The 13,389-nt window shown below is 45.1% G+C and overlaps 1 protein-coding gene across 1 annotated transcript in view; it reads left to right on the top strand.

The window, feature by feature from the left end:
• The window catches only part of PRDM10 (PR/SET domain 10), a 91,976-nt gene that overhangs the window by 40,925 nt on the left and 37,662 nt on the right, over positions 1-13,389 (top strand). The window contains exons 5-6 of the mRNA XM_020874687.2: positions 10,483-10,708; positions 12,490-12,731. Of these exons, the coding sequence (XP_020730346.2) occupies positions 10,483-10,708; positions 12,490-12,731 (468 nt within the window). The remainder of the gene's footprint in view (positions 1-10,482; positions 10,709-12,489; positions 12,732-13,389) is intronic.

Genomic DNA, 13,389 nt, shown 5'->3' with positions numbered 1-13,389 from the left:
TCTGATTTTCTTCACTCTGTAGGGAGGCTCTAGCTTCATCCACATCACACCGCTGATTCAGTCTCATTCCTTTTTATGGTTGAGTAATATTCCATTGTATACACGTATCACAGCTGCTTTACCCATTCATCTGTTGTTGGATGTCTAGGTTGCTTCCATGTCCTGGCTATTGTAAATAGTGCTCTAATAAAAAATACATATGTCTTTTTGAGTTGTGGTTTTCTCACAGTATATGCCCAGGGCTGGGATTGCTGGGTCATATGGCAGCCCTGTGTTTAGTTTGTTTTTGAAGTATAATTGACCTACAACACTGGGTTAGTTCCTGTTACACAACATAGTGATTTTTTTCCTATACATTTCATATATTCCATGACGTCTAGTTATGACATGTCACCATACAAAGATACTGTGTACTGACTGTATTCCCCACACTGCATGTTTCGTACCCATGACTCATTTATTTTGCAGCTAGGAGCCTGTACCTCTTAATTTGCTACACCTATTTCTTTCCACCCCCCACCCTCTGCTACTCTAGTAAGGATCTGTTTGTTCTCTGTCTGTAACTGTTTCTATTTTGTCATGTTTGCTCATTTACTCTTTCAGTTTTATTTCTTCTTTTGTTCCCCTTTGCTCTGCTGGCTAGGATCCCCAATCCATTAGTGAATGGAGTTGCTGCTGGTAGTTGTGGAGGTTACTCATTTTCCCTCCTGCAGAGGGAAAACTTTCACTACTTCACTATGAAGAATGATGTTCAGTGCAGGGATTTTTTTTCCCCTTCGGCTATACCACATGGCACGTGGGATCTTAGTTCCCCAACCAGGGATTGAACCCTCACCCCCTTCGGTGGAAGCATGGGGTCTTAACTGCTGGACCACCAGGGAAGTCATCTCGTGCAGGCAGGATTTTTATAAAAAGAACACATCCATGAAAAAAGCTTCCTTTATGGTTTTTAATGAATGTTTATTATTGATTGATGTTGATTGTTATTCATGGATGTTGATTTTTTTTTATGGATGTTGATTTTTGCCAAGTGCTTTTTTTTAATCTGTTGAGATTTTTCTCTTCATTGTTAATAGGGTAAATTATATTAATTGATATTTAAAAGTTAAGTCACAGACTTCCCTAGTGGATCAGTCAGTAAATAATCCACCTAAGTATCTGCCTGCAATGTAGGAGACCCCAGTTTGATTGCTGGGTAAGAAAGATTCCCTGGAGAAGGAAATGGCAACCCACTCCAGTATTCTTGTCTGGAGAATCCCATGGATAGAGAAGCCTGGCTGGCTACAGTCCACTGGGGTCTCAAGACTCAGACACAACTTAGCGACTAAACCACCACCAAAAGTTAAGCCAGCCTTTTGTAAACTCTATTGTATTGTAAACTCTGTTTTGTAAATTCTATTGTAAACTCCTTTTCTTGTATGTCTGGATTTGGGTTGCTGATATTTTGTTTGGGGTTTTATGTTTTCATTCACTAGTTCATTGTATTTTTAACCACTTTATTTGATTTTTTTTCCTTTTAAAGTAGCTTTCAACGATGATATTTTTTTCTTTTAATAACATCCTGAAAAGCTGTATCATCATTTTTGTTGGCGCTACAGTGTTCTATTATGGGGATTTACTATCATTCATATTCTTCAACTAGTGTTTGTATCAGTTTAGTCGCTCAACTGTGTCTTTCTCTTGGTGACCCCATGGACTGCAGCACGCCAGGCTTCTCTGTCCTTCACCAACTCCTGGAGCTTGCTCAAGCTCATGTCCATTGAGTTGGTGATGCCATCCAACCATCTCATCCTCTGTCATCCCCTTCTCCTCCTGCCTTCAATATTTTCCAGCATCAGAGTCTTTTCCAATGAGTCAGTTCTTTGCATCAGGTAGCCAAAGTATTGGAGTTTCAGCTTCAGCTTCAGTCCTTCCAGTGCACATTCAGGACTGATTTCCTTTAGGATTGACTGATTTGATCTCCTTGATGTCCAAGGGACTCTCAAGAGTCTTCTCCAACACTGCAGTTTAAAAGCATCAATTCTTTGGTGCTCAGCTTTCTTTACAGTCCAACTCTCACATCCATACATGACTACTGGAAAAACCGGAGCTTTGGCTAGACGGACCTTTGTCAACAAAGTAATGTCTCTGCTTTTTAATGTGCTATCTAGGTTGGTCATAGCTTTTCTTCCAAGGAGCAAGCGTCTTTTAATTTCATGGCTGCAGTTACCATCTGCAGTGATTTTGGAGCCCAAGAAAATAAAGTCTGTCACTGTTTCCATTGTTTCCCCATCTATTTTCCATGAAGTGATGGGACCAGATGCCATGATGTTTGTTTTTTGAATGTTGAGTTTTAAACCAGCTTTTTCACTCGCCCCTTTCACCTTCATCAAGAGGCTCTTTAGTTTCTCTTCAGTTTCTGTCATAAGGGTGGTGTCATCTGCATATCTGAGGTTATTGATATTTCTCCCGACAATCTTGATTCCAGCTTGTGTTTCATTCTGCCCGGCATTTTACATGATGTACTCTGTATATAAGTTAAAAAGCAGAGTGACAATATACAGCCTTGACATACTCCTTTCCAAATTTGAAACCAGTTTGTTGTTCCATGTCCAGTTCTAACTTTTGCTTCTTGACCTGTGTACAGATTTCTCAGGAGGCAGGTCAGGTGGTCTGATATTCCCATCTCTTGAAGAATTTTCTAGTTTATTGTAATCTACACAGTCAAAGGCTTTGGCATAATTAGTAAAGCAGAAGTAGATGTTTTTCTGGAACTCTTGTTTTTTTCTGTGATCCAACGAGTATTGGCAATTGAATCCGTGGTCCCTCTGCCTTTTCTAAACCCAGCTGTAATATCTGGAAGTTCACAGTTCACATACTGTTGAAGCCTGGCTTGGAGAATTTTGAGCATTTACTAGCATGTGAGATGAATGCAATTGTGTGGTAGTTTGAACATTCTTTGGTATTGCCCTTCTTTGGGATTGGAATGAAAACTGACCTTGTCCAGTCCTGTGGCCACTGCTGAGTTTTCCAAATTTGCTGGCATATTGAGTGTAGCACTTTCACAGCATCATCTTTTAGGATTTGAAAGCACTCAAATGGAATTCCATCATCTCCACTAACTTTGTTCATAGTGAAGCTTCCTAATGCTCACTTGACTTCACATTCCAGGATATCTGGCTTTAGGTGAGTGATCACAGCATCATGGTTATCTAGGTCATTAAGATCTTTCTTTGTATAGTTCTTATGTGTATTCTTGCCACCTCTGCTTAATATTTTCCACTTCTGTTAGGTCCATACTCTTTCTGTCCTCTACTGTGCCCTTCTTTGCATGAAATGTTCCCTTGGAATCTCTAATTTTCTTGAAGAGATCTCTAGTCTTGCCCATTCTATTGTTTTCCTCTATTTCTTTGCACTGATCTCTGAGGGAGGCTTTCTTATCTCGCCTTGCTATTCTTTGGAACTCTGCATTCACATGGGTATATCTTTCCTTTTCTTCTTTGCCTTTAGCTTCTTTTCTTTTCACAACTATTTGTAAGGCCTCCTCAGACAACCATTTTGCCTTTTTGCATTTCTTTTTCTTGGGTATGGTCTTGATCACTGCCTCTTGTATAATGTCACGAATGTCCCTCCATAGTTCTTCAGGCACTCTGTCTATCAGATCTAATCCCTTGAATCTATTTGTCACTTCCACTGTATAATTGTAAGGGATTTGATTTAGGTCATACCTGAATGGTCTAGTGGTTTTCCCTACTTTCTTCGATTTAAGTCTGTATTTTGCAATAACTCCTTATTGCAAATCTGAGCCACAGTCAGTTCCTGGTCTTGTTTTTGCTGACTGTATAAAGCTTCTGCATCTTCGGCTGCAAAGACTATAATCAGTCTGATTTCGGTATTGACCATCTGGTGATGTCCATGTGTAGTCTTCTTTTGTGTTTTTAGAAGAGGGTGTTTTTTGTGACCAGTGTATTCTCCTAGAAAACTCTATTAGCCTTTGCCCTGCTTCATTCTGTACTCCAAGGCCAAACCTGCCTGTTACTCCAGTTATCTCTTGACTTCCTACTTTGCATTCCAGTCCCCTGTGGAATGCAAGGTGAAAAGGACATCTTTTTTGGGTGTTAGTTCTAGAAGGTCTTGTACATTATCATAGAACGGTTCAACATCAGCTTCTTCAGCATTACTGGTTGGGGCATAGACTTGGATTACTGTGATATTGCATGGTTTGTCTTGGAAATGAACAGAGATCATTCTGTCATTTTTGAGATTGCATCCAAGTACTGCATTTCAGACTCTTGTTGCTTATGAGAGCTACTCCTTTTCCGCTAAGGGATTCTTGCCCACAGTAGTAGATATAATGGTCCTCTGAATTAAATTCACCCATTCCAGTCAATTTTAGTTCACTGATTCCTAAACTGTTGATTGTTTGTATATGTAGGTTCTTTCTTTCTCCCTTCCTTTCTTCCTTTTTTGCTAGTAGGCAGAATGCTGTCATAGATGTCATATCAGATTATTTCCTTAGAGTAAATTCTCCAAAGAGAAATGATAGATACTAAAGATATTTACATTTTAAATTATTTAAGAATCAAGATTTTTGTGAAGTGAAGAAAGATACAAATATAAAAATCACACAAGTTAAATAAAAAGTTTGAATCCAAAAAAGAAAAAATTTTGAATCCTAAATTTGAATTAGAATATCAGTATAAATTCAGGATTTTTTTTCTCTTAGAAAATAGGTTTTCTAATTCTGTCCACTGAAAAGGTTTGGATGTAGTCACCAGTCCAGTAGTAATGATTCTATGTGGTCTCTAAATACAACTTCCCAATAAGAGGAATCAGGGCTACTTAGAAAAATGGCAGATTCTAGCTCTGGGGCTGGAGATATGCCTGAAACATCTACCTGAAACATACTGTCTAATCAGAATGAAAGGAAGCAAATATTGATAAAAATTTCTCTTCAGGGTCCTGGGGAAAGAACTCAAGATGTAACTGAAGAGTCCAAAATGGGGGATACAATTTGACCCATTAAAAAGGAAAAAATCTCCGATAGATTGAAATACATTACGTATATTTAAAACCCACGAGTTCATACTGATAGGAAAGGAAATACTCTTTGGTCAGTTTCTGAGGATACTAGGAGACCACAGTGTTATTGGGAAAAGTGGTAAGTGATGGGCACGAATCCAGCCTTTCCCCCGGAATATCCTCCCTTGATGAGGGAAATTTCATTAAGGGAGCATCCAGCTAATAAGTGAAAGGGGATGATTGGCTTAGAGCATCACCATTTCTCATCTCCTGTCATCAGGAAAAAGCTGAGGAGGCACTTTGTAGTGAATGGACCAGCTTACGCCCCTGAACACTTGACATCACTACAAAGAGAGAGCATTCATTATAGGGCTCCTGGTCTTGTGTGCCTCCTCTTGTGTTTTACCACTTAGGAGGTGTTCCTCTTCCTCCCCCCAAATGAAAGCTGAATCTGATCGAGTCTCTGGGCTTCACTGCCAGTGAATAGGAGGCACAGTCAACAAAGCGGAACAAGTTATAAGGCCACAAGGATGCAGTCAGCACATTCTACAGTGTGAGAAGCAGACAAATTGCAGAGAAAAAGAAGAGAAAAGGAACTTACTGATTAAAGGAAACTTCAGAGATGTATCAGTCAGGTGCAATAGGCAGACCTTGTTTGGGTTCTGACATGCACAATCCTACTGTAAAAAAGAAAAGAATGTGAAACAGTTGGGGGAACTCCTAACAATAACTGGATATTTGATGATATTAAGGAGTGAGTTTTTTTTTTAGGTATGATAATAACATATAAAAGTCCTTTTTAAAAAAAGAGTTATCTACTGAGCCAGTTAGAGATGAAAGTGAATAGTGTTTGAAGTTTGCTTCAAAACAATCCAGTGAGGAGGAAGGTGGGTGGGTGAACAGTTGAAGAGAGGTGAGCCGTAAGTTGATAATTTTTGAAGCTGAATGACTGGTGGATAACATCTATGACACTATTCTATTTGAGATATGTTTGAAATTTATAAGCATAAATGGGAAAGTTTTGATAGGACCTTCAAATTGCGTCTCCGATATGGAAAAAGTTTACATTCCCACCAACAATATATGAGCTCTCCCATTTCCATACTGGGTATTTGCATTCTTTTAAAATTGTGCCAATCTGATAAGCAAAGCGGCGTTTTGTTGTTTTAATTTTAAGGTATCGTTTTAATTAGAGGTTTTGTCGCCATTTGCACCTCAAAGGGCCCTTCATCTTCTCCCATCTCCTGAAACAACCTGCCTGTTTCATGTTTTGCACAAAAGAAAAGTTGTACTCAGACAGCTCTGTGAAGCCAGCATTACAGACACTGTCACCCCTGCCTCGCCTCTGTCTTTACTGCAGTTTCCATTCAACCGGCACGGTTTTTATTTCTGGCTGTAACACCTCAGTGATCATTGGTTTATTCTGTGACCTGGATAAATTCTGGATAGAAGGTTGGAGTGAGGATTTAACATAGATGATAGTGCCTTTTTTTTTTTTTTTTTATCCTTAGCAAAAAGGTTCCTGCTTTCAGTTGTCTTTAGCGGGAGCGACATCCACATGAAGCCTTGTTCACAGATGCATTCCCCCGTCCGTAAGGAAGGCATGGAACTCCCAGACCTAGGAGCGCAATCTCTGCTTTGTTTCTGAGCAAGGACATGTGTGACTGCCCACACACTGCGAGGAAAATATGCTGCCCTCGTAATCGGCCTCAGCAGGAGCCCAGAGCATTCTGTTGTGTTTGCTGCTGTCCAGCGTCGGTTCATAGTTCCCTCTCAGATAAATTGTGTCCTGCAATGCGTGATGCCGTTTCAGAAATAATTACCGAGAGTGATGCTAAGTGGGAAGGAGAAAGTATACCACGGCTTTAACAAATTCCTTTTCCTCTCCCACGTTTTATGGTGCGTGACAACATGCAGGGGCGTACACTATCTTTGTTACTATTCTTTCCCTCCGAGTGGAGTTGACACCCACGGCTCCCCAGCCTGCTGCCTGGCTGTTGCCTCGGGAGCAGGTGTGTTAGCTTGTTGCTCAGCCCACGAGGTGTGTGTACTGTTTACCTCCTCCTCGAACAGACCCCGCGCTGCAGGGGCCATTGTGAGGCAGCGGGAAAGCCAGGCCAAATCAGAGTGTGGATTCATATCTGCCTCTCAGGAGCTGGTGGTAAAATGATTTGGCCTCAAAGGAGAATAAATGTATGCCTGGCACTCAGTGAATGGCAGCTGAATTTGAATTATTAATTAAACAAATCTGTAACACCTGCCTCCTGCGTGTTAAGGTCCAGGCTGTCTGATATACACAGTTCTTACCTACAAAGTGATGACCAGCCGTGCTTTTCAACAGTAAGTCTCATGATTCTGCTGTATGTCCCACTGTGTGTATAGTATCAGTTCTTTTTCAGTGGCCCCCCCACCTTTTTGGCACCAGGGACCTGTTTCCTAGAAGGCAGTTTTTCTACAGACCCAGAAGGGGGATGGTTTCAGGATGATTCAAGCACATTCCATTTACTGTGCACTTTATTTCTCTTATTATTGCATCAGCTCCACCTCAGATCATCAGGCATTATTAGATCCTGGAGGCTGGGAATCCCTGCTCTAGATGCTGCTGAAGCCTTCCAGCCTTTTCCTTACCACAGCCTTTGAGGAGACTTGCGGCCTGGGGATGAGGAGGTTGTCAGTCTGTTTTAATGTCAGCTTTTCAGCAGTGGCGAGAAGCCAGCAGTAACTTGCCTGACCACAGTCTTTCTAGCAGCATCAGTTGGGAAAAAATAACATCGCAGTTTCACAGGAGTGACTCTCAATTGCCGATTTTATTCTTTCAGGTCAGCTCTGCAAAGAGATGAAGAATTTATGAGGAGTGGAGGTGGATGTATGCTTTGGCTTGCTCAGTGTGTGATAACATTCATCCCTAACGCTAGCATAGAGTTTAAGTGGCTCAAAGCTAAGGGTGATACCAGAGCCACGCTCTGAGATAGCAAGCGGGAGCCAAGCAAGTGAGGACCCAGAGGGGTGGCAGATGGAGTTTCATGGCCAGAAGTCCCTGCTCTTTTTTCCTTGTTGAGACCTCACCGCAATGGGCATTTTCTTGTTTCTATTGAAGTTGAAGCAGGAGCATGTCCCAGAATCGTGTCTTCCTGTCGACATTTGTACAAGGCCCTGAGCTGCAGGTGGAATGTCGCGGATGAGTCTGGGCTCCTGGTCTGAGCGAATGCACAGTTCAGACATGCAGGTGCTGTTTGAGGCAGCTGATCTTATCTGCCTTCTTCAGCCTGAGGGTTTCTCATGTTGGGCAGTGACCTTTAATTGCCAGAGCAGGTCAGATTCTGTAAGCGCCCACAGTGCTGTTTCTTCACGGAGTTTAAGAAGTTCTTAGATGTAGATGCACAACTGAAAACGTAATTTTCTGTGATGATCGGTGGAGTCCCTTTAGATGCCTAGAGGGATTGACATCCTTTCCAAAGGGCCAGCCACCTCTCCGCAACCTGACCTCCCCTGGCCACCTGCCGCATGCCCTGTTAGGGCTATAGAGGAAACATGTGCTATTGCTTCGGTCCTTAAAGGACTTATGATAATAATAATCTATTATTAATAGTAAATGCTTACTAAATGCTGGACACTACTACTGGCCTCATGCACACATTGTTCCATTTAATCCTCACAACAGCTTATGAGGTATGTATTACCATGTCCTTTCTATAGATAAAGAAACACAGGTTCAGAGAAGTTTGTTCACCTGCTGAGTAGTGGAGCCGGGAGTTTAATCCAAATCTGTCTGACTCCAAAGCCTGTGGTCTCCATCCCTGCAATGCAGTTGGAGCAGCAAGCTGGAGTCATGTGAAAAGGCACGCAAATGGGCAGTGGAGACCAAGCTGGTGGGGCAGCCAAGGTGTGAGATGTGAGAACCAAGATTCTGAAAGATCTTGTCTGGCTGGAAGAACGGAAGAGGTGGTACAATGAAATTTCCTAGGGATAAATTGCCATTTAAATAAAAATCCTCTGTTTGAGTCCTGGCAGGAGATAGGAGTTCCATGTACTCTGTGAGGGGACAGCTAGGCCCAGGGGTCTCGGGGACCTGCGGAGTCCTGATGGAGCAGCCCTAGGAAGTGGCCGTCTCCAGTGGGTGCAGGTGCAGGCTGGTGGGGATCCACCGAGGGCTGAATGGACACAGCAAGACCCTGAGGGGTCTGGACGATTCGTCTCATGAGAAATGAGTCCATGACCTAGGGGTTTTGGTCTTGAACTACCGGAGGAGCTGTCTTCATGTGGCGGAGGGGTGGTCTAACTTACTGGAGGGGCGGACTTACTTGGTCTAACTTGAGAGGAAATTCTGGGGGCTCTCGACCCCCTGGTAACATTCCTGAGCTATTTCAGAACCATTTGGGCTGCCGGATGGGCTGGATGGTGTTGTCAGGTGGGCCTCTATGACTGCAGATATACAGGAGAGAGAGCAGAGATGGTTCCCGGAGAGGCGGAAGAGGACAGGGTTTAGGAGATTGCCTAAAGGGAAGTCCGAGCATTCTATGGGAGGAAAGATACAGACAAGGGAAGAAGCTTGAGTATGACTAATGGTGCTAACAGGTCAGGAGAAATACCCTTGCATAAGAGGGCCTGGATGGTGTATAACCCCAGGTGAGAACTCTCAAGGCACCATTATTTTCTTCCAGCATATTTGGTAAAGTGGCATTAATCTAATCTGTGACATAAACCATGTCTTATTTGCAAAAGATAATTTCAGCATATTTCAGCATGATGAACCAAGTAGGCATCTCTTTCCTTCTTAACAAACCTTGACCTCTTTGGAGTGTGTGAAAGTGCACCCATACCCACTGAATTTTGCCGCCTGCATCTTGCACCATGTGTAAAGTTCTAAAGCCACATGGTTGCAAACCAGTCAGGCCTTTAGCTGCACTAAGGTGTGGCCACCTGCAGAGGCAGGAGGGCCCCCACCCAGATCCAAGATCAGATGTTGTGGCTGTTGGCACCACACGTGCTCCAGGAGGGTGTGGAAAGTTTTGTTACTTTCATATTTGAAGTCTCCGGGCAGGCAGGGCAGGCCTCTCAAGCAAGTTTGGAAAGGCTGAGAGAGAGAGGAGGTGGGACTTGAAGGCCGGGGTCAGTATGAGGGTCCCCAGCCCTCTGGCGGGGGCTTGTAAGGTTTGAAACTCTTGCTGACATGAAAGGAGTCCAAATGTGGGACAGAAACAGCAAAAATGAAAACAACTTCCTCATTACTGCTCATAGACAGGCCTTTCTGCATGGTCTTGGAGGGAGCTGGTGAGAAGAGTGTGTGCGTGTGCGTTAGTTGCTCAGTCGTCTCCAACTTTCTGTGACCCCAGGGACTGTAGCCCCCCAGGCTCCTCTGTCTGTGGGGTTTCCCAGGCAAGGATACTGGAGTGCCTTCCACCAAAACCTGGTGTTCTGTGTGTCCGGGTCCCCTCCGACCCCACGTGGGCTGTGCTGACGTCGTGATTAAACCTTGTCCAGGCCTCACTGCCCGTGCACAACCAGGTGTTACCCTCAATCGAGAGTGTGGATGGCTCGGACCCTCTGGCGACTCTGCAAAACCCCATGGCCAGACTGGAGGCCAAGGAGGAGGAGGACGAGGACGAGGACGAGGATTCTGAGGACGAGGAGGAGGAAGACGGTGAGGACACTGACCTGGACGACTGGGAACCTGACCCCCCTCGGCCCTTTGACCCGCACGACTTGTGTAAGTGGAGCTGCTTCTCGGGCGCAGGGTGGGCCCCTCTGCTAGGGCTCCCAGTGCAGAGTCTGCTCGCCTCCCCGAAGGTGCCCCTTCCCGTCATCCTCGGGCAGCCGGGGAGGGAGGTGCTGGCTGCTGCTAGAGCTCTGATCGCCCCCACGAGCGGCTGCCGGAGGAAGCCGGGCAGCCTGCTGGGGGTCACAGGGGCCGGGGCTGGGTCAGGACCAAGCCTCGGCCTCTGATCTCAGAGCTCCAGCCGCCAGGCCATGGTGGTGTCCAGTCCTGGCAGATCCGGCCATTCCCTCTTTCACGTATTTGGTGCTTCACCTCTCTTCGTATGAACCTTAAATAATGCCTACTGTAAAAAGACGCCTGTCACACCCCGGGCACTAGCGCTCTGCACTAGCTTCCTAACTCGAGCAATGCTCTCCATGGGCTTGTGAAGTTGGCAGCTTTGTAGAGGTCCTGCTCAGTTGTTGCAGGAGTCAGGATTCAAATGCAGGCGGTCCGGTTGCTGGTGCCCACAGTCAGCCGACACTACTGCCCATCTATCCTGCCTGCTTGGAGGGGCCTGCTTCCTTCTACCAAGCTGCTGCTGCTGCCTACCAATGTTCCACATAGATGGCAAAGTCCTTATCTCCTCTTTTGAGTTACAAGGCCATGCAGAGCTTTGTTGTCTCACTGTATCTCTCCTGGGATCCTCTGCGTGGTGATGGTGAATCTGTTTGCCTGGGGTCAGTGTTCATCTCCACACTCAACAGAGAATTTCCTCGTTTTGCTTTGCTTTGAATTCTTAAGTTTTCAGGGCAACTCCTTAGTCAAATACACATGAAGTCACTTTAATCTTATAAATATGAACACAAGGTAGCTCTCCATTATCGGAGAGTTGTAGAAATTGAAAATACCTGTTTCCTAAGCCAGGCCACCCCACAGCCAGAGCTGGGTCAGATGTGATTGGTTGACTAGATGTGTTGAGAGTCAGGACCCTGCTGTCTGTGGGACGCAGTCTCTTTCCTCTGTTCTGCTGTTGTACACTTCGCAGCCTGGTGGTAAGCTCCAGATGGGGGACTCTGGGAAAGAGTGGGTGGATGTGGATACTTAGTGCAAACCCATCGCTCCCAGAATGAGCTGAACATACATATCAGGGCTGGCCTCATTGTGTCATTGGGTGAATGAAGGATGGGATGCTAAATTCATTCATTTCAGCATTATCTTCACGCAGTATGCATGGGAATCTCAAATTCAACAGTACTGTTTCTATAACTCCCTTTGAGGAAACTGACAATATTGTCAGGTTTTCAAAAAAAAAAACAGGTTTATTGACCTATAGTTTACATACTATAAAATTTACCTCATTTGTTTCATCAGATTTTGCAACATTTAAGCAACTAATAAGTATTTCTTTCCTCTTTCCAGACTTGTTTTATTTGATTTGTAAACTTTTTAAAAAATTGGAGCGTAGTTGCTTGACCACGCTGCATTTGTCTTTGCTGTACTCAGCTACGTTGACTTATAAATTTAGTGCCATTGTTCAAATGGACATCCAGTAGAGGAATAAGTCACAGCCTGCTTATTATTTTTGGCAGGCCACAAGCTAATTCTGCCTGATTTTGGAAGAAAAGACCAGGATTCTCCCAGTCTCTGGAGAGTCATGTATTACAGTGGAATGGGTTGTGCAGTTGTAGGAGCTGATTGAATTTGGTCTTAAAAACTCAGAGATGGGGGTCCTCCAGGTTAGGACCCTTTCCCCCCGAGCCCGTCACCTAGAGGCTTTCTTTCTCGTGCAGGGTGTGAGGAGTGTAACAACGCACACTCTTCCGTGTGCCCGAAGCACGGCCCCCTGCACCCGATCCCCAACCGGCCGGTGCTGACGCGGGCGCGGGCCAGCCTCCCGCTGGTGCTCTACATTGACAGGTTCCTGGGCGGCGTGTTCTCCAAGAGGCGCATCCCCAAGCGCACCCAGTTTGGCCCCGTGGAGGGGCCGCTGGTCAGGGAATCAGAGCTGAAGGACTGTTACATCCATCTCAAGGTAATGTGCTTTGCCCCAGTCCCTCCTGTCCTGCTGACTTGTAAGGGGCATGCATTTTCCCACAAGCCTCTCAATTCAGTCTCATAGCAGTTGTTCACTGTGATTTTCTTTCTGTGCTTGACTGATTTAAATGTAGATGTTTTCTCTCTCACCAATAACACGGATGGTACAGTTTCAGACCACAGAGTGCTCAGTTGCTTAGTCCTGTCTGACTCTTTGCAACCCCGTGGACTGTAGCCTGCCAGGCTCCTCTGTCCATGAGATTTCCCAGACAAGAATACCAGAGTGGGTTGCCATTTCCTTCTCTAGGGGATCTTCCCGACCCAGGGATCAAACCCGCGTCTCCTGCGTTGGCAGCAGAGTCTTACTGCTGAGCCACCAGGAAAGCCCTCAGACCCTGAAACCTTATGTGAATAATTCTGAGCTCTTGTCATTCTCAGGGGCTGGACTAGTCTTTGAGGGCTTCTGGACCAAACACCACAGACCAGGGGGCTTAAACAATGTATGTTTGTTTTGTCACGCTGCAGGAGGCTGAAGTCCAAGGCCAAGGTGCAGGCAGGGCTGGCTCCCTCTGAGGTCACGGCCCTTGGCTCGCAGGTGGCTGCCTTGGCACTGGGCGGTCCCTGCAGGTGGCTGCCTTGGCACTGGGCGGTCCCTG

This window comes from Odocoileus virginianus, chromosome 28 (genome assembly GCF_023699985.2).
Source record: "Odocoileus virginianus isolate 20LAN1187 ecotype Illinois chromosome 28, Ovbor_1.2, whole genome shotgun sequence".
Classification (NCBI taxonomy): Eukaryota; Metazoa; Chordata; class Mammalia; order Artiodactyla; family Cervidae; genus Odocoileus; species Odocoileus virginianus.
Note: the sequence above shows the minus strand (reverse complement) of the source record. Positions and strands in the feature narration are given on the sequence as shown.